This window comes from Mobula hypostoma, chromosome 14 (genome assembly GCF_963921235.1).
Source record: "Mobula hypostoma chromosome 14, sMobHyp1.1, whole genome shotgun sequence".
NCBI lineage: Eukaryota > Metazoa > Chordata > Chondrichthyes > Myliobatiformes > Myliobatidae > Mobula > Mobula hypostoma.
Window position 1 is genome coordinate 25,145,913 of NC_086110.1, and position 27,598 is coordinate 25,173,510.

General features: G+C 39.3%; 1 protein-coding gene across 2 annotated transcripts in view; it reads right to left on the bottom strand.

Annotated features, from left to right (window-relative positions):
- Positions 1 to 27,598, bottom strand: part of slc6a2 (solute carrier family 6 member 2) — a 149,558-nt gene that overhangs the window by 17,342 nt on the left and 104,618 nt on the right. For both annotated transcript variants that reach the window (XM_063066838.1, XM_063066839.1), the window contains exons 10-12: positions 24,815 to 24,943; positions 19,298 to 19,397; positions 5,209 to 5,309 (exon numbers count right to left, since the gene is read on the bottom strand). In XM_063066838.1, coding sequence (XP_062922908.1) covers positions 5,209 to 5,309; positions 19,298 to 19,397; positions 24,815 to 24,943 — 330 coding nt within the window. The remainder of the gene's footprint in view (positions 1 to 5,208; positions 5,310 to 19,297; positions 19,398 to 24,814; positions 24,944 to 27,598) is intronic.

A 27,598-nucleotide genomic window follows, 5' to 3' on the forward strand; every position in this document is an offset into this window, starting at 1 on the left:
GGTCTTTCATATGAAGAAAGACTGGATGAACTGGGCTTGTACTCGTTGGAATTTAGAAGATTGAGGGGGGATCTGATTGAAACGTATAAGATCCTAAAGGGATTGGACAGGCTAGATGCGGGAAGATTGTTCCCGATGTTGGGGAGTTCCAGAACGAGGGGTCACAGTTTGAGGATAGAGGGGAAGCCTTTTAGGACCGAGATTAGGAAAAACTTCTTCACACAGAGAGTGGTGAATCTGTGGAATTCTCTGCCACAGCAAACTGTTGAGGCCAGTTCATTGGCTATGTTTAAGAGGGAGTTAGATATGGCCCTTGTGGCTACAGGGGTCAGGGGGTATGGAGGGAAGGCTGGGTTCTGAGTTGGATGATCAGCCATGATCATAATAAATGGCGGTGCAGGCTCGAAGGGCCGAATGGCCTACTCCTGCACCTATTTTCTATGTTTCTATGTTTCTATAATTGACTTGACCTTTTAATTGGAATGGAAAAACTCATCTGTTACACTCCATATCTGACTGTGCTTAGAAATCTACAGGCACAAATGGATTTACCAAGCTGATAGTCATGGATCTCCAATCTTCCAGTGAAGATGCAAGTGTTCTGCCAGGTTAAGCTTTACATTCTTACTACAGTATTAAATAGAAGACCTGATTTTAAGAGGAATCTCTGTCTGGGAACAGATTTTCAACATTTTTTTAACAGCACATATTGTTTGCTAATTTTCCACAAGGGCCACAATTTCTGGTCCTGTCACATAAAATCCATTCTGTTGCAGAAGACTTGCAGAACTGAATGTCAAAGGCTGCACTTATTCCCTTGCAAAAAGGCAAGGCATAGCCAGAGAAATGCCAATGCAGCTAAATTCAATAAGACACATGTTAGCTTGCCTTACAGTTTGTTTCTGACAACTACCATCTGCATGCCCAGAGACCTGCCAAAAACAGAGTTCTGCTCTGAAAGTAAATGCAACTAATTGTATAACCTTACTGTAAGGTCTTTCAAAGAGCCAGCTGAACACTGCACACACTATCTTGTAGAGTGTAAATATTTGGCCTTAAGCGTTTTGCAGATTTAATTAGACGTAATTGAATATCTTTACAAAAAAAAATTGTCTTACTTTCTGATAAACTCCAGCTGTTTCAAACTTCTTACTAAACTGCAATATCCATTTTGTTCTGCGCTTTGACAATTACTGGTCAGTTTAGAGAGTATGTTGTATAAGCACTATTGAATCCCTAAGCTACAATGGCTGTAACATTTGAAGGAGTGTTTGATGGCTCTGGGCCTGTACCCGCTGGAGGTGGGATCTCATTGAAACCTATCAAATATTAAAAGGACTAGATAGAATGGATGTGGTGAAGTTATTTTCTTTAATGGGGAAGTCCTGGTCAGAGGGAACAGACTCAGAATAGAAAGACAACCCTTTAGAACAGAAATGAGGAGGAATTTCTTTAGCCAGAGGGTGGTGAATCTATGGAATTCATTGCCACAGACAGCTATGGAGGCCAGGTCATTGGGTGTACTTAAAGTTGAGGTTAATAGGTTCTTAATTAGTAAGGGTATCAAAAGTTATGGGGACAAGGCAGGAGAACGGGATTGAGAGGAGATAACAAATCAGCCACTATGGAATGGTGTAGCAGACACAATGGGCTGAATAACATAATTCTGTTCCTATGTCTTATGGTGTAAATTTACTGTGGTAATAAGTTGAAAAATAATTATTTATTGAAACAGCAAGCAAGTAAACCTAGTTTTAGTTGATGAAATATGCACAGCTTTAGTATAAATGTTTACTTGTTAGTCAATGTGAAATTGATGGGCCGAAAGGCCTGTTTTGTGCTATGAGACTCCATAAATCTTCGACTCTACTGGAATTTTGCGAAAACCTCTTCTGTTTAGCAATTGATATGTTAATATATTTCATGATGTATGACTCTTTTCATCTTTCATTTCAAAGTAATCGCCTGGATAAAATTCCCTGTTCATTCTCTTGTTAGCAACCAATGAATATATTCTAAGATTATAACAACAATTTAACATGGACCAATATTCAGAATCACATCTTTTAATAATGTCCCAAGATACTTTATCTATTTTTCTGGAGCAAACAGATTATTACAACTTCAGAAGCTGCCATTTGATTACATTTTTTCCATAACTTACTTTTAAAAATAATCCAGGAGCAATTGATTTGCAATGACAAACATAGATCATTACATTAAGTTTGATTTTATGTATCATTGTGACAAGATAGTACATTAAGAATGAATTGAAAATCCATATAAATATGAGTATTCCTGCTTTAGCTAAGTGCAGATATAATGGAAGTGGGCAATTGTTCACAGTAACACCATTTTCAAAAGTTAAAGCATTGCAGTGTATAATTTCTGGATTGATAAATTAAGGTCATAGGCACAGAATTTAATTAAAGATTTAAATCAGAGTTATGATTGGGGCTGTGAGACTGGCTCTGGATTCCTCTTGCAACAAACCAACACAGATGCTGTAATCTCTTACTATGTATAACTCCAGATCTCTTTGGCCGTGGGTAGAAGATGTTACCTCTAGTTTGCATGAAAATGCATACCAAAATTGCATAAGGGGCAATTCAAGTTTCATCCAAAGCCACGAGTGAGTTTGTGCATGCACAGTGTTACACAGTTAAGCAGAGTGATGCACCGGACTTTAAACAGTGAAGAATCTCAGTGGTGTACATTAATGGAACCCGTCTGTGCCACAGCCTCACCATGGCTAGAACTCTTAAAATGCAGCTGATCTTAGCTGGAACCATTCCTGGAAATAGTAGGTTGGTTCTGGGTAACTCAACAAATGCAGTGGGACAGTATGACAGCAAGCCTCCTGCTTCTCCAAACTATAATGGCAAATGTCAATGGCAGAGGGTAAAACTAGGATGGTGGGGCTGTCTCCAAATAGAAACTAGAAGGGCTCAAAATTTATTTTTTTGCAAACTGTAGAAATATACAGCAATCAGACATAAAAGCTTCTCGATTCACAGAATGGACCAAACTGCTGAGTCGGAAAAGGCAAAATGTTGAGGTGTGAGTTTCATGATAAACTCCTGGTGGTGCTTCGATGTGGCGGTTTTGTCAAACTCTTGTTCCCCCGATCTGAACAGCTAATAATCAAATGCCGTCCATCAATTTACCGAGGAAGTTCTCATCCATGATCCTCACTGGAACTTACGTATCACCAGCAACCGACTATAATCAAACACTTGAGGTACTGATGCTGTCACAAAACAAGGAACAGTCCATCCTGACACATTTCAAATCATAGTTGGGGCCTTCAAACCAGCTTGTTTGATGAAATCCCTGCCCAATTACCATCAGCATATAACCTAAAGCACCAGAGGTCCCAACATACCAGACCACTGTTACACTAAGATAAAAAATGCCTACCTTTTTATGTCCAAATCGCCTTTCGGTAAATCTGATCACTTGGCTGCCCTTCTCCTCCCTGCATACAGGTAGAGGCTAAAGAGCAGGGCCCAGCGATTAGGACAACAAAGAGGCAGTCGCAGGAGACAGAAGAGCAGCGACAGAATTGCTCCATGTTGCTGGACTGGGCCATGTCCAAGGACTCATCCGTGGATCTGAGTGAAGATACCATGGTTGTCATGGACTTTATGAAAACAGTTGTAGATGAGCATGTCCCCAAAAAAAATCATTCAGAGTCTTCCCCAACCAGTAACCCTGGATGAACCATTCGATCCGCAAACTACTGAGGGTCAGATCAGAGGCATTCAAGTCTGGTGAACAAGCAAGTTACAAGAGGTCCAGATGTGATCTCCGGAAAGTCATCGCATGGGTGAAGTGGCTATTGTAGACTAAACTTGAATCAACAAAGGATGCTTGACGGATGTGCCAGGGCTTGAGTGCTATCATCTCTTAGAAAGTAAAATCAAGTGACAACAGAGCTTCACTTCCAGATGAGCTCAATGCATTCTATTTCTTCTCATCTCTTTTTTCCAGCCCTGCTGAAGGGACCGGGTCTGAAACTTTAGCTGTTACTCTTTTCCATAGATGCCACCTGGCCTGCTGAGCTCCTCCAGAATTTGTGTGTATTACTTTGATTTCCAGCATCTGCACATTTTCTCTTGTTTGACAATGTCTTCTATGCTCGCTTTGAATGTCAAAACATGGACGACCATCACGAACTTCTACAGCCCCCCGATGATCCTGTGATTTCAGTGTCTGAGGATGACTTGCGAGCATCCTTCAGGAAGATGAACCCATGAAAAGCATCCGGCCCAGATGGGGTACCTGGCCAAGTACTGAAGATGTCAGGACTCACACCACCAGGTTCAGGAGCAACTATTATCCCTCAACCATCAGGCTCCTTAAACTGTGGGGATAACTTCACTCAAGTTCACTTGCCCCTTCACGGAAATGTTCCCACAACCAATGGACTCACTTTTGATCTCATGTTCTCAATACTTATTGATTATTTATTATTATTATTTCTTTTTTGTATTTACACAGTTTGTCTTATTTTGCAACTGGTTGAATACTCATTTGGTGCAGTCTTTCATTCATTCTATTATGGTTATTATTTTATTATGGATTTATTGAGTATGCCCACAAGAAAATGAATCTCAAGTTTGTATATGGTGTCACATATGTACTTCGGTAATAAAGTTACTTTGAACTTTAGTAATATCTGCGTCATGGTTGATTGGAGAGGAATCCACTATTGTCTTCTCTTCTCCAAAGGACTTCCTAATGGAACAGGTAATGAGCATTGTTTCCTGGTCAAGGCTGTTTCTTAAATATATGTCTGTTTTTGATTGTTAAAAGTACACTGATTCACATCACTGCTGTAGCCTTATTCATTACAGTGAAGATGAAGAGTGCAACCAAAGTTAACCATTAAAATAGTATGTGATGCAATATATCTCCACAATCATAACTTTACAGCAGCCACTCTGCAATGAGTCACTGCCCTGCCAACCTAACAGACTTGTGGGTGGTGTGGCTTCCACACGGAGGATATTGGGTGAACCCAAAGAGCAGGCATCCCTTTGAAGCTGTGACATTGTCTCCACATCGGACCATTATTAAACCACCCAAAGTACAGAAATGAACACTTGTGAAGAAGGAAATATTTCACCCCATTGGCAGGGACTCTTCTAACGTTGTTTCACAATATTTTACTGTACTTGGCCATTCTAACTATTCTTTGCTTACCAGTAAAAAGGCAGGACTAACGAACTTCCAGCAGAGTCTCCAGAAGAGACCTGGTTTGAAGCCTGTCATTTGTTTGATGTCCTCACTGAATCTGTCAACTCCTAGAACAGAAACAATTCCAAAGCAGATTAGAGCATCATCAGAATTGTGGATGGGGCATTTCAACACCCATCCAAATTCAGTTGCCAGGGAAATAATGCAATTTTATACCAAATCATCAAAGAATAGCAATCTAATTACCCACTAGCAAATGAACATTATAATTTTTGAACACATTCTCTACATCAGCTTTACAAAGGACAAAATGTCCAGGCTGAAGCTGAGTTGCTTTAACTGCAAGACTGTCCATTTAAAAACAATCCATCTTTAGCATTCTTCAATGTCTCGCAAGTTAATTAACAGAATAAAATAAAATAATGAGTATTTGTTAAGGAAATAGATTATAGAGCTACAACAATAAAATGCTTTTTAATTTTCATCAGATATACTGAGTGACAAGGAACTTCACTGCAAAACAAATAATGCAGTTAACTTACATAAACCCTACTTTGCATGCTAAACCCAAGGCTAGAGATATGTTTATCAAAATGGATAGAGAAGGGAGAAAAGATTACATAAAAAATAAACCTTTGAAATATGTACAGGGTTAACATTTCCTGTGGCACAGCATAATGACACAGACAGTGATTTCTCTACTATTAATCTGAGTTATGTTTATGTTATCCCATTGGAGTTAAGTATTTAATTTTTGCAAGTATTAAAGGGAAATGTTAGTTAATGTCTGACAGGAAACAGCATGTAAAATTAAGTTGCTTTGCATGAAATATATTTAATATAGCCAATGCAAATCAAAAGTACAGTGAAATAGCCTCCTGTTTGAGCTTTAGATCACAATTAATGTGCTATAAATCTAAGGTTTTCATTCCCTAGATGGTAACAATCCTGGATGCTGCAAGTAAACTGCAATGTTTGCTTTGCAGTGATGAGCAGATACAACAGAACTATGACACTGAAGCATGCAGAGATGCTGTGCATCCACCATCCTGTTTTATTCCTTACTAAATCAAGCTCCTCTCTTCAGGATTATTTACACCACAATTAAAAAAAATTCAAAAAGCTATAGATGCTGGAGATCTGAAATAAAAACAGAAAATACTGGACACACACAACAGCTCAAGCAGCATCTGTGGAAAGAGAAACAGCTTATGCTTCAACCTGAGGACATTTCCACAAAATTTTCTGTTTTCATTTCAAAATGTAGTGACATCACCTGAACTGGTTCAAATTGCTGCTTATGATATTTAACAAAACAGAAAAGAACATTAAATGCATGAAAATCAGTTTGGCTAAACAATTTCAAATACAACCACAGCAAGCTGTTGTAGCTTTCCCAATCCCAGAGCCTAGGAAATAAATGAACATTAAACGATAATAAGACTGCAATCACTGAAGTCATTTTTTATTCTAAATGCAATCACATTGAACCTAATCAGGTAAGTACCTACAGGTTGCTAAGTCTGATTGTATCCTTTATAGCAGGAGCTCCCTTCCAGGAAACCACTCCTGAACTGGGGATGTGAAACAAACACTTCAGACCTTACTTGCTAATGTAAGGTATCTAATAGCTGCTTCAGGCATGCGCCACATGCTTTTATTCTTGGAACACTAAAATAATTTGTGATGTATTTCAGATTAAGACATCAGTATACACTTTTATCTATTTCATTAGAAGCGTCATGGGCTGGAGAGTGCACTAAATGAGAAGCTAAATTTATAAACCAAATTAATATAAACCACTTATTTTACCCGCCTCACGGATGTACTATTTATAATTTCTCTACACAAGATAATACAAGTAAAAAAAATCATAGATAAAGACAAACGTCTCAAGTTACAGTAATTTATTGACACAAATTAAGAGCTTTTTAAAAGTAGCTTTACTTACAAAGGAATGGCAATACTTTATGAAGGAGGAAAGTTTATGCTATTTACATTGGCAGGGCTAATAATAAATCCCGAATGGTAAACTGATATTTATGAGGCCAGGGAGTAGATTATCATTTATCAGACTGAGAATACAGAGCTTAAACTATTGCATCAGCTGGTTCTGTGAGTGTGAGCTTTCGATTGTTTTAGTGTCATTAATATGGATTTATTAAGACAAACCACACGAAACCAAGTTCTTCACTAATTAGCCAGTTGTTGAAAATTATCAAGTTGAACAAGGTATGTGATTGAATGAAATATACTCTATGCACAAATTACGGCATTCAGTTGCTGATTCCAAACTTAGGTAAAACTTCCCAATGCCGCTTTATTTGAGGTTGGGAGCTATTTAATTTATACCCGTAGGAGTAGAGGCATTTTAAGTGTAGCAAGGAGCCAATAAACATGCAGTGGAACACCATAACCTACTCAGGCCCCAGTTTTCTATATTGAGCACATGAGTTCCAGATACATTCTGCATACTAACCATGTGCAAGATTCACTAATGAGTCATATTTTACATTGCTGGACTTCTGACAAAGCGCACTAGTCACTTATTGCAGACTTCAACACACCAAGGGAAGGCAAGAGGCATTGATGAACATCATTAGGCAGTACCTTCCAAAATTATGACCTCACCAGCTAAAAGGACACCAGCAGTGGGAAGTTGCCCTCCAAACCACACACCATCCTGACTTGGAAATATATTACCGCTTCTTGGTTAAAATCCAGAACGGGTGGAAGTTAATAAAGACAAGTGTGAACTGTTGCACTTTGGCAGGACAGACCAGGGTAAAACCTACAAAGTGAATGGTAGGGCTCTGAGTTGTACAGTAGAATAAAGAGACCTGGAGTTAAGAGACTGCAAGGGTAAATGACCCTGATGGGAGTTATATACAGATCTTCAAACAGTAGCCAGGATGTGGGCTACAAGTTACAATAGGAGATAGAAAAAGCATATCAAAAGGGCAATGTTACAGTAATCAAGGGGGATTTCAATATATGGGTAGATTGGGACAATTAGGCTCGTGCTGTATCCCAAGTGAGAGAATTTGTAGAAGGCATACAAGATGGCTTTTTAGAGCAGCTTGTGGGTGAATCCACTAGGGGATCAGCTATTCTGGATTGGGTGTAGTGAACTGGATTTGATTAGGGAGCTTAGGGTAAAGGAACCCTTAGGAGACAGTGATCGTAATATAATAGAATTCATGCTGCAATTTGAGTTGGGGAAGGTAAATTCAGGTGTATCACGATTACAATGGAGTAAAGGGAATTACAGGGGCAAGAGGGAGGAGATGGCCAAACCTTACTGGAAGGGGACACCAGCAGGGATGACAGCAGGACAGCAATGGCTGGAGTTTCTACAAGCAATTAGTGGAAAGTTAGAGGATTGAGAAACTTTTAAAAACCAACAGAAGGTGATTAAAAAGCCATACAGGGGACAAAGATGAAACATGAAGGTAAGCTAGCCCACAATGCTAAAGAGTATATAAAAAGATTATTCAGATATTCAAAGAGTAAAATATAGTAGATATTGGACCGCTGAAAAATTACACTGGAGAGGTAGTAATGGGGGTTAAGGTAATGGCGGGCAAACCGAATAAGTATTTTGCATAAGTCTCCACAGCGGATGTCACAAGTAGTATGACAGAGGTTTGAGAGTGTCAGGAGGCAGAAGTGAACGCAATGGCTGTTACTAGGGAGAAGGTGCTTAGGAAACTGAATTGTCTGAAGCTAGAAAAGTCACCTGTATCAGATGAACTACACTACAGAGTTCCAAAAGAGGTAACTGAAGAGATTATGGAAGCTTTAGCATTGATCTTTCAAGAAACAATAGATTCTGGAATGATTCTGGATGACTGGAAAATTGCAAATATCACTCCACTCGTCAAGAAGGGAGGGAGGTAGAAGAAAAGAAATTATAGATAGTCTGACCTCAGTGGTTGGGAAGATATTGGAATCGATTGTTAAAGATGTGATTTTCGGGTACTTGGAGGCACGTGATAAAATAGGCCAAGATCAACATGGTTTCCTTAAGGGAAATCCTGCTTGACAAATCTGTTGGAATTCTTTAAGGAAATAGCAAGCAGGATAGACAAAGGAGAAGTGATGGATGTTGTTTACTTGGATTATCCGAAGGCCTTTGACAAGGTGCCACAAATGAGGCTGCTTAACAAGATAAGAATTCATGGTATTATAGGAAAGATGCTAGCATGAATACAGCATTGACTGATTGGCAGGAGCAACTGGTGGTGTTCTGCAGGGGTTGGTGTTAGGACTGCTTCTTTTTATGTTGTATGTCAATGATTTGGATGATGAAGTTGTGGCTATGTGGCCAAGTTTGCAGATGTTATGAAGATAGGTGGAGGGACAGGTAGTGTTGAGGAAGCAGGGAGGCTGTGTGGCAAATGGAATAAGTGTTGGAGGTGTATGGTCATGCACTTTGGTAGAAGAAATAAAATCAAAGACTATTTTCTAAACTGGGAGAAAGTTCAAAACTCTGAGGTGCAAATGGTCTTGGAAGTCCTCTTGCAGGATTCGATAAAGGTTAATTAGCAGGTGAGGAAGGCAAATGCAATTTTAGCATTCATTTTAGAATAGAAATGCAAGAATGTAATGCCGCGGCTTTATAAGGCTCTGATGGGGCTTCACTTAGAGTATTGTGAGCAGTTTTACGCCTCTTATTTAAGAAAAATCTGTTTTTGTTACTGCATTTACCTTCCTATAATCAGTGCAAAATCTAGCCCAAACCTGATGGTAGTGTTAGATTTTGCACTGATTATAGGAAGGTAAATGCAGTAACAAAAACAGATGTCTATCCTATCCCTAGGGTGGATGATTGCATCGATAGGGTTGGAAAAGGTAATTTCTTACAAAGATCGATCTGTTGAAAGTGTATTGGTGTGTTCCATTGATGGACTGAGGTAGAGAAATTTCTACATTTGTTACACCTTCTGGGTTGTATGAATACAATGTTTCGCCATTTGGAATGAAATATGCTCCAGGAACATTCCAGAGAATGATTGATTCTGTAATTCAAGGGTTAGGACACACAGATGCCTATATTGATGACTTAGCCACAGGGAGTGACACTTGGGAAGAGCATATCTCTGTAGTAGAAAAGCTGTTTGACAGGCTTTCCGGGGCCAACCTTACAGTTGACTTAGCTAAGAGTGAATTTGGCCATGCCACTGTGATCTATCTTGGCTGTGTTGTAGGTCAAGGCAAGTTGGCTCCTGTGCAGGCAAAATCCAGGCAATTTCTGAAGTTCCTATTCCGACTGTGTGACGAAGGCCCGTCACTGATTACAGACGTCTCATGGCACACTCGGTAAAACACTCAAAGGGTCATCCAGACACATTATTCCCCTCTGTTATTGTGGTGAGTGCACACGTTACAATAAATCAACAGTCACAATTTTACACTCAACCCCAGCAGTAATAGGTATCAAAAAAGGAAACACACTATGTCACAGTTTTATTATCTCAGGTCAATTTATTCATATCGGGGCGGGGTTCTGAGTTGGATGATCAGCCATGATCATAATAAATGGCGGTGCAAGCTCGAAGGGCCGAATGGCCTACTCCTGCACCTATTTTCTATGTTTCTATGTTTCTATGTTTCTATGTTTCTAAAAATATGTTGACATTGGAGAGGGCTCAGAGGAATTTCATGAGAATGATTCCACAAATTATAGGCTAATCATATGAGGAGAAATTAATGGCTCTGAACCTTTACTCGCTGAATTTAGAAAAATGAGGAGGGGATGTTATTGAACCCTATCAAATGCTGAAAGGCCTAGATAGAGTGGATGTGGAGAGGATGTTTCCTATGCTGGGTAAGTCTAAGACCAGAGGGCACAGCCTCAGCATAGGTGGACTTCTATTTAGAACAGAGATGAGGAGGAATTTCTTTAGCTAGATGGTGGTGAATCTGTGGAATTTGTTGCCACAGGCGCTGTGGAGGTCAGGCGTATGTAAGCTGGAGGTCAATAGGTTCTTGATTAGTCAGGCCATGAAAGGTTATGAGGTGAAGGCAGGAGAATGGGGTTGCGAGGGAAATGGATCAGCCATGATGAAATAGTGGATCACACTTGTTGGGCCAAATAGCCTAATGCTGCTCCTATGTCTTTTGGTCTTATGGAATCCAGGTCCATAATTCCTTGAAAATGGCATCACAAGTAGATAGGGCTTTGACACATTGGCCTCCATAGAATTAGGGCACTGAGATGGGATGTCAAGTTGAAGTTGTACAAGCTGAATTTGAGTATTGTTTACTGTCCTAGTCACCTACCTACAGGACAGATATCAATAAGCTTGAAAAAGTGCAGGGAAAACTTACCAGGATGTTGCTGGAACTTGAAGACCTGGGTTATAGGGGAAGGTTCAATTGGTTTGGACTTGAATGAAGACAGACCTTATAGGGATATTCAAAATTAAGAGGGTGAATACACGGGAAGTGCATAGATGGGGGAAATCAGAGGGGTAATCAGAGTCACCAAATCGTGCAACACAAATGAAAATCTTTCTAAATTCCCAAGAGCTGTTTTGTGTAAAATTCAGATGTTTACTTAAACTGATACAAGTTGGTGCTGAAAAAAGGGGCATTAACAAAGCAAGGGTTTGCCAACAAAGCACTCACAGAATTGAATGATCAGATGCAGCATTAGGTTCTCAATTTACTACCTAGCGATGTCCTTCAGCTAATAACTCCAAAGGATATCTCAGACGGCCAAGAGGATCTACTTCCTTCTTCTGTACCTGCCATCCTATTGACTCTTCAAATAAAATTTTGAACTGTTGTTCAATTAACATTTTTATTTATTTATTTAGAAAATACAGCATAATAACAGGCTCTTGTGGCCCAATGACTCACACCACCCAATTACACCCACGACCAATTAACCTACTAACCCTTATGTCTTTGGGATGTAGGAAATTAAATTCATGCAGTCACAGAGAGAACAAACTCCTCACATATAGTACTGGAATTGAACTTGGTTCGCTAACACTGTAAAAGTGTTACACTAACTGCTTCGTTACCATGCTACTTGTATGAGCAAGCGCATACGCACATGAATATACCCTGCTATCAATTCATCTCCAATAAATTACACAAAACTTCAGAAGTACTTTCTTTAAGCACTTTAACAAAGCTATCTGATTTCATTATTAATATTAAATTGCAGTCTGCAGACACAATGAAACATTTCTTACTTTGCAGCAGACATGCTCTTACACTAAATTAATTTTAATATAGTTTACTGCTGTAAATTTAGTAATATAACAGAAAAACGGGATTAGTAATTCAATCCAAATGTATTATAGATTGGCTGTGTATTTCAAAAAGGTCTTTAGTATTTCTGTAGTTAAACTCTAGGGCAGATAGTGTAAATTAAATTAAGATCAAGATGCTAACAACATGTTAATCATGTTTCTGACTATTTAAAGCATCCAAATCTGCATGGTAGATTTGATTCAGAAAAACATCTCCTGTGATTCACTGAAGCTGGATAGAGGCCATGCAAGGATGTCATTCAATTTCACGTAGAAGTAGTATAATAAAACATGTCAATAACAGTTATCCAATTACTGCCTGTATTTCTGAAGAAACAAAAATAAATTCTGATCTTATTCTTGCAAGAGGTCTGCTCATACTTCATAGAACATTACAGCACGGCACAGGTCCTTCAGCCCAGACATCGTGCTGATTTTTTAATGTAATCTAAGATCAATCTGACCCATCCCTCCTGCATCGTCCTCCATTTTTCTATCATCCATGAGCGTGGCTTCAATGCCCCTGATCTATCTGCCTCTACCACCACCCCTGGCAACGCACTCCACGCATCCCCAACTCTGTGTGAAGAACTCATCTCTGACATCCCCCTATACCTTCCTCCCATCACCCTAAAATTATGGCTTCTTGTATTAGCCATTTCTGCCCTGGGAAAAAGTTCTGGCTATCCACTCTAAGTAATGGTTTCCTAAGGAAACGCTAAAATAGTTTAATGAATCATGGTTATAATCATTAATAACAAAACTTTAAAGACGCTCAGATTAAAATTGGCATGAATCCTTTCCATGAGTTAAAGTGTATTTCAAGCAGCAGTCAACTCTTTGAAAAATATAACATGATTATTTCCATTACATCCTATTTATTACTTATTTTATGCTAAGCAATAGAATGTTGAAAAAATTAAAATAAATAATGTTAGAAACGCTGTATTTATTATACAGCATTATATACAGCCTTTAATGACAGAATGTTAGCAATTATTCAAGCGGTTTCAAACTCTGTTTCGAGCAGTTAATTCAACCACATTTGGTATGTTAACCATGACTGTTTTTAAAGCCGCAACATCATTCCACTGGAGCAGCTGAGAAGCTCTAAGATAATTACACTGATTGGAAGTCATTTGAATGGTGTCAAACAAAACAACCCAAATGAAACCTTGCAAATTTTTTAAATTCTTATTTGAAAAGCTACGAAAATCTCATTTGAAAATGAAGTTTCTTTTGAAAATATGACTCACTTTCTGGTGTCTGTGAATAAAAAAATAAATCTGTTAGGCACACACCTTATGCCTCTTTAAATACAAAATTAACTTTCCCCTGTCAAACTAGCCATTTTAGTTCTGATAACATTAACTTCCAAGAAGTTCAGCTCAAAATATCAATAAAACCAGGTTGATGGATCTAAAATAAGGTTGGACTCATAACTGCTACTCTCTTCAAACTACTGATTTGCTGGAAAATAATGTGGCAGTGTATTATGTTAGCTACTGTTACCGTTACCATGTCCACAACTTGCAATCTACTTAAAAGCACAACAAGCAGACAAATATATCAAAAATCTAGTGCGGAGAAATAAGACTTAATGCACTACTTCAAAGTTAAATGGTTGGAGCCCCAGTTATTGAGAAATTTTAATTTGTAATATACACAAGATTGTTCAAGAAAATAAATTCAGTGCATGTTACTACATCTCTCAAGTTTGAGTGAATAAAAATACAGACTGATTTGTCTGTAAATTTATATTTATAGAAAGACATAGCCCATTCACACTTATCTTACGCTAATCGTATTTTCTATTCTCCCCAAATTCAAAGCTCAAGAGTTCAAAATTCAAAGTAAATCTATTATCGTATATGTCATCATATACTACCCAGAGATTCACTTTCTTGCCGGCATTTAGAGCATGAACTCTGTCATGGATGGTTCCAAGCCCCAGCTGTGAAAGGAGGGCTGGGCATGGGGCAAAAACCCAGTGCTACAGAAATGCCGTTAGAAGTTCCAAAGTCCTCGTGCGTGGGAGAGGAAGGATCTTCGAGGGTGGATTACACCTGGGGACAACTTGACATACTGACACAGGACAGAGGGCTCTGGTGAGCTGCTGTCAGTGGTCTACGCCCCAATAGGGGTGATGGGCTTAAGAAGAAAATGAATTCACTGTAGAATAAAGTCAAAGTCAAGGTACATTTATTATCAAAGTATGTATGCATAATAGAACCCTGAGGTTCTTCCTCCTGCAGGAAGCTGCAAAACAAAGAAACACCAAGGAACTTGTTCAAAGAAAAGATCAAACACCCAAAGTGCTAAAAAAAAGAACAAATCACGCAAACAGCAATAAATGAGTGAATAACACACAGAATATTAAACATCACACGACAGAGTTCTTGAAACAGTCTAGGAAAGTTCAGTTTAGTTCAGTTCAGTTCAAATTAGTGCTGTGTTATTCTTTGACTGCTGGCTGCAGTGCCTGTCTGTATTGAAGAGCGCCGATCAAAATTGTACAAAATAGCAATGAGAAAAACGAGTAACTAAAACCAGAAAACACATGCAACGTGACCTGCAGAGTTCTCTAAAAAAGAGTCCAATCCACAAAGTGCAGCTATCAAAACTTGCTCAAGACCCAAGAGTCCTGCACCTTAATCCAACAGCGGTGAGTGAAAGAGAGGAGGTGAGTGGTCAAACGTAGGCAGGCGATGCTGAAGCTGAATATTGCTCAACAGTTCAATCTGCGAGAATTGCAGCCGATCATGGGTTCACACTTCGTCATTAGGCCGCAACTTCCATTCTCAACCAAGCCAAACTCCCTTGGAGACAGTAAAAGTGCTAGATGGCTCAGTTGGCCCAAAAACACAACATAAAAATATAAATTACAGGCTCCACTCGTGCTCGGATTAGTAGTAGAGTATATTTAAAAAAAGATGAAGAAGAAGAAGTGGGTTCCTGAACTATCTGCGTCCTGCCGTTAGTTGCATTGGTCACTGGCATCATCAGACAAGGAAATACAGTAGAATCAATGAAGTACCACACACAAAGACTTACAAACAACCATTGTGCAAAAGACAAGCTGCAAATACAAATAATAACAATAATAAAATTACAACCGATCCATTATTACAGATAGAACAATCCATAATAACAGCCCGAATATAATATTACAGGATAAACAAACAGAACAACTTACTTAATAGATAAAGCCAATCCAAACACAGAAATCAATAAGTGAAAGATACTAAAAATATGCTGAACTAAAAGAGGAAATTGAAAGACAATGGAACTTGAACAGGGTATATACATTGTCTCAATAGTAATATCTACAACTAATATCATTCCAAAGTCACTACACAATTGTAATATTTATAGAACAATATTTATGTAAACCTTCTGAAAGCCACTACACTAAACAACACTAGAATGGTTCGAAAGTTCCTAGCAATTGAGAAACGTGTGTGCTTGGCTACGCCTGCACCTCAGGTTTTACCAGCTTGAGCTGAGAAAAAAATAAAAATAAAATAATATTAAATAAATAGTAAGTAAATAATACTGAGAACGTAGATGTAGAGTCCCTGAAAGTGATTGTGGAAATCAGTTCAGATTTTGAGGTAAGTGGTTTTTCCGTGCTGGTTCAGGAGCCTGATGGTTGAAGGGTGATAACGGCTCCTGAACCTGCAGCTCCCCACTGCTTCTAAGCTCACCTACGTACTAAGGGTAGCTTACAGTGGCCAATCTCTCACTTCTTTGAGATGTGGGAGGAAACTGTACCACCCTAGGAGAAACCCAACTGATCTCGGGTTCTGCAAACTCCACCCAGATGGCACCTGCAACCGGGATTAAACCTAAGTCACTGGAGCTTTACGTCAGGAACTGGTTCTCCTAGCCGCACCAGAGTGCTGCCTTTTTGTGTAATGGTAAATATCCTCTGAATCACTAAGCTAAGTTGAATTCAACTGAGTTAAGCATCTGTACTTACTCGGTCCTTTCTTCCACTGAAAATTGAGCCATCCTTATGCAGCACGTCATGGTGAAATGCAATGATTTATATTCTTCGAGTAGTATGTTTAAAAACTGTCAGTACTAAAATTATACTCTAAGGCAACTTGAACCACATATAAACATTATGAATACTTTGATAAATGCAAGTATATCTTTAAACTTTATGACGTGCGAGCTTTCTATTTCCGATAATAGGCACCAGAGTAGCATAACCGACAGCACGATGCTATTGCAGCTTTCAGCATTACGGAGTTCTGGGATCAATTCTGGAGTCATTCTGTAAGCAGTCTCTGCCCACTCTCCCCGTGGGATGTGGAGGTTTTCTCCGGGTAGTCCGGATTTCCCCCCACAGTCAAAAGAAGTATCAGGAAGGTTAATTTGTCATTGCAAATTGTCCTGTAATTAGGTCAGGGTTTATAGGGGGTTGCTGGGGTGGCAAGGTTCAAAGGTCTGGAGGGGCTCTCTCCACACCGTATTGCTAACTAACTAAATAAATAAACAAACTGCTGAGTATACAGTGATTCATTTTCATCTATACGACAAAGAATAAGCTAATGAGTGCTTAGTTATTTACTGCTTTTTAAAAATGCATTAATTACCCACAATATATTTTAACTGTCTGAATAATTTACAAATTATTTATCCATTGGAAAGTGGAAACTTCTGGTACATCTCTTGATTAAGTTATACTTATTATTTTCTACATAGTTTTCAGATACGCAAAGATAATATTTATATTTGAAATTGGATTGTAGGGGCACGAAATATCACTACATTTCTATTGCATGACTTTCATGATTAGGCTTAAATCCAAATATTTCAAAGTTCACTTTCTTTAAATGTCACACAGTGCTTGAGGGCCTTGACAATAATCCTTTCAGGTGACTCAAACTAAGGAATCTTTTTTTCCTAGTTACAAAACAGAGGACAAAGTGCCAGATCACATTATCAGGAAACATTAATTAAAACAAAATGTTGTAATGGAGCATCATCTTCCAAGCACAGGGTCACCTATTGTCATTTTTAACTGACCCACAGACTCAAATGATCCTGTTATCCAACCAAGTTTAAGAACTGGAAGTATTTGTGAGGCTACGAAAGTACAAATCATACTGGTACATGATAACACTGGTCTAGATTTCTGACATGACATTCTAAACTTTGTTCTTTTTATTTATTTTGGCAAGAACTATTTGAATATGTAACAATTAATAGGATTTACTGTTTTGACAATATGGAGACATCAAGTATCAAAATGACCATAACTTATCTGAAAGCATCAGTACAATGATAAAATATGGATGGCAACAGCATATTGAGAACATCCATGATTATCATTAACTTTATTGATATGTACTGGGATTATTGACAAACCATTTTCACTTTGGTTTCATCATGCAACAAATTTTAAAAAACATTGCTTTAATTTCATATGGTGCAAGTTATTATGTTACAAAATCACATGAGGTCATATTAAGAAGAAAAAACTCGTGTATAAAGAACACATTTTTGTTTAGCAGTAAAGTTCAGCAAATCTAAAGTTTGGTTTCTAGATTCAATATTTTCATTGGTTTTACTTTTGGTCTTTATTTATTATCAGATTCTTCCAATATGAAAATTATATGAAATTCTACAGGCTTCAGTTACATATATTTTCTTGGTGCTCACAGTAATAATGATTACCAATATTGACGAGATGAACTTATGATGAGAATTGAAGGGTTTGCAAACTCGTAAGAGCTAATAATAATTACAATGTTAGGCACTAGAAATGTTTCCTTCCCTGCTCTACGTTCATGCAGAAAATTACACCAAAAATAAGCTGCTAACTAGAAAGAAGGGGATCAATATGCATGGTTTGTTAGATGGTCTTATCTTGCAGTATGGTATGGTTTTACGTCCCCCCAGTACTGAAATATAATTGTATTCTTGATTATTTGAAGATGGGAAATTATGTCTAACATTAATACTCTCTCACCAGATGAGGTGTAATATTTCTACTTTCTCAAGTCACTAAAATGAATTCATAATCTCCTAAATAATATGGTTAGATCCAGGTCATTATTAATGGCATGGATTTAATTAAAATTAAGGTTTATTCAGCAGGTATTATTGCCAGGCATTCATATTGCATTACTAGACTGCAAACAACACTGCTTCCCATGGTCATAAGTGCCATCACAATAGTCTGAGATGCACAGTGTTTATGGTGGGACCATGACTCATTTCCACTTCTTCCTTTGCTGGCTGGGGGCAATAATAGAATCCTATCTCTCTGGTGTTGTCGCCAATGCTAGGAGAAAAAATTAGCAACTTATCTAAATAGGATAGAATATTTTAATACTGCTTAACAGTATAATAATACTGGGATTTAAAGTGATCCATTTGGGAATTGAAAATTCCTTACCATGATTACCAGTGAAAATGACTATTTTCTGGAGTTGAATGGAGTAAAATGGAATTTACTGTCCTGTGCAAAATAAATATGCTGCCAAAAATATTTGTTGGTATATCACACATACATATGGTTTTATGGAAATTTATGAACTGGCTTTACAGCCAGTTAACTTAAAATTGCATTTTATTAAATTTGGTTCAAACCCCATCAGTTAAAGTGATGAAAGTGGGCAGCCATTAAGTACAGATACAAAGTGATAAAAAAGTGTTCACATTGCTCACTATCAGATCCGTGCTGCATGTATCATGTCCACGTTAAATTGATATTGTGCCCTGCTGAGTTAATTTGCTACATAAGAATTTACCACAAGCCTTTCAACAATGTATTCAAATAACTTGAAATGAAATATTGAAGAGGACCTTACCGTAAAACCACGACACACCAATGGCTTCTATTAATACCCCGAAAAGGATTGCTGTTCCAGCTGCAAATTGGTCCAATAATGTGAGCACATAAATTCCACCCTACAAGAAGCAGTAAAAGGCAATCAATATTTTTACTACTTCAGTTTTCGTTAGCTGGTCCTTGAAAACATTAAAATATTCACAAGATTGAATGTGATAGTTAATGTGACAATATCCAGGATTATGAAACAAGATTAAGATCATGAGCATTTTAAGCCATAAAGAAGTAAATATCCCTCGGTAATTTGTATCGTTAAAGATGGGCAGACACTGGAGTTTGAGTAAAATTTATACTTTGAACTGAAAACACTTATATTTTGTTTTCTGATAGATTAATATTGGATCTAATTAGGTTTGTTCTCGAGTCTACAAACATTGCATTTTCCATGATCTGTGTTGATTCAAGTGAGAATTACTGAACTGAATGAGTCCATGAAACCAAAGAAAAAGAGAGTCAAGAAGGGTGACACAGTGGTGCCAAAGACATGGGTTCAAACCATCTGTGTGGAGTTTGCATCCCTTCCCTGTGACTGCATGGATTTCCTCCAGGTGCTCTGGTTTCCTCCCATGTCCAAAATAAATACAGGTTGGTAGGTTAGTTGTCTGCTGTAAATTGCCTCTAGTACGTAGGTGAGTGTTAGAGTTCTGGTTCCATGTTCCCTCAATGACTCCAAAAGCTCTTGGTCACATGAAATTTACTGTGGAGTTAGAATACTCTTAATATTCAATTATCTTGCCTCAAGGACAAACAAGAGAAAATCTACAGATGCTGGAAATCTGAGCAACACACACAAAATGCTGGAGGAACTCAGCAGGCCAAGCAGCATCTATGGAAAAGAGTACAGTTGACTTTTAGGCCAAAACCCTTTGGAAGGACCCACACACAAGATGCTGGAGGAACTCAGCAGGCCAGACAGCATCTAGGAGAAAAGTACAGTCGACATTTCGGCCTGACTGGACTCTTTTCCTAGATGCTGCCTGGCCTGCTGAGTTCCTCCAGCATTTTGTGTGTGTTGTCTCAAAGAATTAGGTGCAACAATATTAACAATCCCAGAGCTGTGTCAAAATACGCATCAAGGAAGGATTCCTAATTAATTCATAATTAGTAACAAGATATAGGCTCTAATTATAAGGACAATAGTGCATCTGAAACTCTAACGATAAAAAACAATGTCCGCCAGGAGGCCACCCAAGTTTCTTTTGTTTTTAATTATAAGCTGCATCAGTTCATAGGACACAATTGATCATCAAACTTATAGCATGGAGGATGCTAAGATGTCATTATACTCACTTAGTCTTGCTACAGATGCAGGCAACAAAAATTGAAAGTACCTTTGAATACCACTCAATGTCAATGTAGGCTCCTGAGTTGAATGGAACAGAGTTGGAGAGAAGAGAATTGTAAAAAAATTCCAATTGCAAGATCGGACCCCAATATGCTTACTTACTGTTGCCCAACTTTACCGCTAGAAGTTCTTTGTCATGCATGTCTCCAGTGTTGGAGAGGCAAGCCAGATTAGTAAAATGTTTACATTAGGTCCCAACAATGCTGGAGGCAGAATGAAGAGGCTGCAGAAAGCCAGTGCGTTCATGAATACGCTCATGAGCCGGAAGAACCACATGTACTCCATTAGCCCCTCAAGAACACTAGTACTTGTAGCTAATACCAGTGATTCCGAGTCACTGTAATTAGTTTCTCCTCCATTTCAACACAGATCTTTTCCCTCCTTTCCTTATCCATCAACAGCTGATTGAACTGTCTGCCTACAACCACCACCTCTAACCTTTTTCCCTCTCCACTGTATAGGTACCACCCACAAATCTCAAGCAAACTATTCCCACAATTGTCTACCTTTCCCTTCCTTCTAACCCCTGAACTTACTCTGCCCATGAACACCACTCACCCTCCCTCCACGCACCACCACCCCAGCAGTGCCTGGATCCAAACACAACTGTCTCACTATCCTTGATCAAGCTGCCTGCAAATATCAACACCTCACGTGAACCCGCAAGCATCCTGCACCTCTTCAAACCTTCATCCTATGAATCTGGCCAAAACCCAACTCTCAACTCTGGATATGCCCTACCCCTAAATGGAAGTAACACACATAAAATGCTGGAGGAACACAGCAAGACAAGACTAATGAAGGATCTCGGCTTGAAATCTTTTATTCCTTTTCACAGGTGCTGTCTGACCTGCTGAGTTCCTCCAGTATTTTCTGTGTATTACTCTTGGATTTCCAGCATCTGCAGAATCTCGTTTGTTTGTGCCCAAATTGGCAGTGCTAAGCTTTACATTTTCTCTTTGTCCAGACCATTATCTCTCACCTTCCTTCTGCACAGAACCTAGGGCCTGAGTCACCTGCTTGGATGTGAAGAACCTGTTGTGGAGTCACAGAATCAGGGAGATATAGGCGCAGAAATGGGTGCTCTGGTCCACCATTTTATCTTTTAAAATGTTATTGTTTAACATCCTTATTCTCCATCACCCACACATATAGTCAATGCTAACCATTAAGCACCCACTTGCACTCAAACCCTACCCTAATCACCTCCCCAGATTCTGTCACTCACTTGGGGCAAATTACAGTGACCAATTTACCCATTAACCCACACCTCTTCGGGATGTAGGGGGAGAAAAAAAGAGCACCCGAGGAAACCCATGTAATCACAGACAGAATATGCAAGCAGACAGGATTGACCCCGGCTCTCTCATCTTCTGAGGCAACAGCTCTACCAGCTGAGCCACTCTGCTGCCTACGTTTTGTAACATGGGTACATAGACCTGGCTTTGGAACTCAGAATGCACTCAGCTTTAACCTTTGTTTTGAAGCAGCTTTCATTAATATGAATAATATATTTCGAAGTAAACTGAAAACTTTCTTCAGTTTGTGATTTTGGGGGTTAACAATACCATTTCAAAGCAACTGAGAAACTTGCGTTTGTCAGAAATCATGTTGTCGCAGTTCAGGAGTATCTGACCCAAGGTAAACCTGTAGAGATGGATTGTGTTCCTACGATGCTAAAGCCCTTATTTTGATTCCTGACTGAAGGCCAATACTTCTAATTATTTAGTTGCACACCCATTCTTTGAATTAGCCATGGGTCTATAATTACAAACAGAAACAAGGAAGAAATTTAGCTGGTGATATAAATTAAAGGAGCAGTTATTCGTTAAAATATTATTGTTTAACATTCTAATTCTCCATCACCCATACATCTAACCCCGCCACACTATCAAACTTAAACAAGTTGGCTTTATTTAACATTTGTGGATTCAGTCTTCCAGTGGCGTTCTTACTGCTACTGGGTTATTGGTGCAAAGACTTGTCCGTGCCAAGGATTCATGCTGAAAGTTAGCACGTGAGCAGAAATGTGCAGGCGTAGTCTGTTTGGCTTGTTCACATCAATACGGAGAATCATGATAAACCTCAAGAAACAATGGGAAGGTATCACTTGGGGTTCCGCCCAAACTTCAGTAAAGATACCAATACATGCGTAACTAATATTCCATTGACCCATGTTCAAATTGCATGAATATTAATTGGCACCTGCCGGCCATTGCCTCAGTACTGTCTTGGTCTTGTCACATGGTCTGAGGAGCTGTGAATGGAAATGAACATTGTCCCACCAGCAGTTGAACATCCCCACTTCTGACTGCATGATAGAAGGAAGGTTGGTGAGAAATTTGCTGAAGATGGTTGGATCCAGCACACTACCTTAAGGAAATCCTGAGGGTGAGATGATTGACCCTCAATGGCTACAATCCCCTTTCTTTGAGTTAAATATGGCTCCAGCCCCCAGATGCCTTTCCCCTTTATGTTCACTGATTTCTGTTTCACTGGCATTCTTTGGTGTCACACTCTTCCCAATGCTGCCAACATGCTGAGGGCAGATACTAATACCTCACCTTTGGCATTCTGCTCTGTGACCTAGGTTTGGATAATGGCTGCATTGAGGCCTGGTCCTCGGAAAAATCTCAAATTTGGCATAGGTGAGAAAGTCACAGGAGAGTAAGCGCCATTTGATAGCAATCTCGACAACATCTTCCATTTTACTTTGCTGATGCTTGACCATTTCATTGTTCCCTGCCAGTCACAACAAGATGTAGCAAGCCTGCAGAGTTTTGATCTGATACATTGCTTTTGGGGGCACCCAAGTCGTGACTGCAATGGACATCTCCAGCTTCCATTTTAACTCTCCTTTTCTCTCTCACACTGACCTATCTTTCCTCAGCATTTACCAGTGCCACAGTGAGGCCAATACAAACTGTAAGAATAATACATCATATTCTGCTTGGGTAGTTTATACCCAATGGTATGTACATTGAAGTTTGCAAATTTAGGTACCTACTTCCTCCACTGTTTTCTTCCCACCCACACTCACTAGTTTCCTCTTCCCTTTGTCCACTTCTCCCATTCCTCTCATTCTCACCCCCTATATCTGATTCTGTCTGCTAATCATTCTACACTTTGCTCCCCCACCAAATCTGGTTCCACTCATAACCTGCTCTCCCAAGGTGAACTGAAAGAAACGATGTCTCACTCATGCCAGGCAGCATCAAGCCAAACAGGTCCTGTAGCTGCAATTTTTATTTGAAGGGAATCAATGGAATCGAAGTAGAAGCCATTTGATGTGAAAGCCAGGTCATCTGGATGAAGGAAGGTGGTCATGGAGGAAGACTGGTTGGGAGAAGCAAAGGGACCTCAAGCTGCCCTGGCAAGGGACGGAGAAACGGAAGGAGTCAATATCTATGGTGACAAAGAAACAATTTGAGGCAGAAAATTAGAAAGCAATGGAGGGAGCAGAAGTACCGCAAAGGCTGTTGGGAAGGGTTGAAGAAAAATGATGCTGCTAAGGTCAGGTGAACTTAATTTCATGAAACATGTACAAACTCAAATAGCTTGTCTACCAGGACAGTTTTGACTGTAGATCCCACAGTGGACAAAGACATGTAATGTCCTTGTTTGGGAGTCTATGAGGGCTGAAAAGCATGAAGAGAAGATCTTCCAAGGAGATAGGGTCGATGACAGTCTGGAAAATGATGGCTTGTTGTTCAAAGGTAGAGCTATGGTCAAATACTCCACCTCTACTACGCAGTGTATAGTTAAGTGATGTACAAATTGAATTAGCTTATTTCAGTCAAATGTCATGGTTAAAGATTGGCTAAAATGTAAAACTAATTGTTGTCTAGTGATCCATTATGCCTTTTAGCTGTCAGCTTCAGGCAAAAATAAAATGAAGTCAAACACCTCATAAACTAGTACAACTGGAATGTATCCAGTGGTCAAATTTCAAATTGCTGCCAATGTTAAAACAGACTGTAGAAATGTAGAAATCAATGGAAATGTGTTGGAAAAAGTAGGTAGATTTTAGAAGGGGCTGCTAATCCAAATGTGAATTTTACATTCAGATGATGCACTATAAACCTTGATTGATCTGTCTTTATGTTTATTTCCAGTCATACTCAGACTTACATTGGTGATGCAAAAAAGTGCAACTAGGAAAGTTCCACCCGCGGTGACTAGCGTGAAAAGCTTCCGATGCTTCTTCAAAACCTTGAAGTCATCTGTAATTCCGGTAACAACTGCCTCCATACCGCCCATCTGAAAATAAGAAACTATGAGTGACTATTTTCAAACTGCAATGGCTAAGGTCTCTCTCATTAATGATAAAGCTTTATATTAAATATAGAGCATTGCAGAAATTATATATTCAAAGGTAACTAAAAAAGAGAATATAAGTTTGCATCTTATTCTATCCACATTAAAACTAAGTGTGCTTTTAAATCCTACGGGGATAGTTTATGCAGATTGTGTGGTATCCTGGAAGGTGACATTGCAAACTGCTGCTAGAATTTGTTTTTCTTATTAAGATCATAGTCATAGTCCACATTAGTGTTTCCAGTATACTGTACATAAAACTACCTTTCCAATCCATATGCTCCCTGTGAGAGATGGAGGCAAGACTGCGCTTGCTGTTCGTCACAAGCTACCCTGATGAAGTGGGCTTCTGCTTGAATTTCATTCCTTTGAGGAATGATGTTCTGAAGTGACAGAAATTCCAGAATACATTGACTTGAATGGGAGAATTGACAATTTTCCAAGTTAGGATGGTTTCAATCTTCAAGGCCAATGTGCAGTTAATTGTATTCCATGACATTTTGGCTTTTGGCCACTTTGGCAGTGGTACTGCAGGGAGGGAGAGTAACAGCAATGCTTAAAGCAGATCATACACATTGCATCTGTTATAGAAGATATGCTCGAGTAATATTGATATGCTCGCGTAACATAAGTTTTTTTCCTGATTGCAGGATTGCCTCTACAGGTTCCCATCCTGGAGTTCACTGACCCCTCAGTTAATGATAGGGGTCCACGGCATAGAAAAGGTTGGGAACCCCTGCTATACAGGCTTTCTGTTACAAATGCTGAATTCACCATAGAATGTTTTTATTGTATTTGCATTGAGAATTGGACTGAAGGAATAGAATTCTTTGCCAACTTTGTGAATTCTGTGTTGGTTTGTATACAGACTTCTTGTTTTACAGCCTTGCCTGAGGCTGAGTGAAAACACATAAAAATCCAAAATAAAATACAAACTCATCTCCTTCTACCCTAGGCCACGAACTTATTAATTGCCCCGATGAGTTATTAACTTCAAAACTTTCTGCATAATCACTCGAAGAGTTGAACTGCATGTGCATGTAACGAGAGCTGTATAACTCATCCCCTTCTACTGTAGGCCACAAACTTATCAATCACCCTCGCTGCGGACACTTTCTGGAGGTCCAGGATCTGTATGCTTCATGACCACTGGACTAAGTGTGTAAATGTCGGAGTGATAGTTAAATAGATAGATATACTTTATTGATCCCAAGGGAAATTGGGTTTCGTTACAACCACACCCACCAAAAATAGAGCATAAATATAGCAACACAAAACCCACAAACAATCAAACAAGAAAATGCAAACTATGCCAGATGGAAAATAAGTCCAGGACTAGCCTATTTGCTCAGGGTGTCTGACCCTCCACGGAAGGAGCTGCAAGTTCGATGGCCACAGGCCGGAACGACCTCCCATGCCGCCCAGTGTTGTATCTCGGTGGAATATGGCCGAAGTCCAACAGCAAAAAGTTCAATATCTGGTCTACAAACACGTTCCTCGATCGTAAAATGACCCGGATTGCACCATCTGTTGTTAACCAGAACAGTAAGCACCCAACTCCTTTACGCTTACCGCTCTCAGTGCACTTCCGGTCAGCCTGAACGGTCTGGAAGCCGTCCATGGAAAAGTTTTGATCGGGTATGTCCTCGTGCAGCCCCGTTCCAATGAAACACATAACACTGCACTCCCGAAATGTTCTCTGACGCCTGGCTAGTGCCGTGAACTCGTCCATTTTATTACCCACCGAACTCCTCTTCTCCATAAGTCTCTGTTGTTTCGATCCGGTCCTCTTTCCTCGACTTTGTGATCCCCCTATGCATCCTGTATGTGCTTTCCTCCAGATTTCAGCAGGGGTGTCCGCCGCTCTGCTCGCTAAACCGGCCGGCATAAGCTCAATCAGCTGGTCCCTGGACTATGGACTATGTTGAAAAATAAATGTGCTAGGTTTTCTAAAATTGATTCCTTCCACCTTAGGCCATGAACTTATCAATAACTTCTCGTATAGATACTGGAAATCTTCCAAAGGATCTTCAACCTGAATTATTAACTCTTTTTGCTCCTTCCACAGATATTGTCTGAGCTGTTCACTGTTTCTAGCATTTACTGTTTTTATGCAGATTAAAGCTCTTTCTGGTTGGATACAGCAGGTTTCATTCAAGCCCAACCAAAAAGCATACTTTGCAACACCACAGTACATGTGCATGAGCCTCTGGGTTCCGGTCCATACATGGTTAGGTGTTGTGAGACGGGGGGGGGGGGGGTGGCGGTGGGGCAGGTGCGGAGTAGAAAAACTGGTCGCCTTCTGTGGCCTGCAAAGGGACCACGGTGAACCATATTTTAAGCACACCTGCACTTTAAAAAAAATTGATTTGCTACATTTTTCTCCTTGATAACTAATATAATGCTTCTCTCCAAATGCATTTGTTAAATATTTGGATGAAATGCCATATGACTGCGTAAAGTAATATATGTGCCAGATTTCAAGAGATTTCAATGAATTTTTGATAAATTGCTTTTTTTGAATTGTTGCATCAAATGTATTTTAAAGCATTCTGGGGGCAATATAAGAGATCTGATATAGTAGTTATGATGCTAATC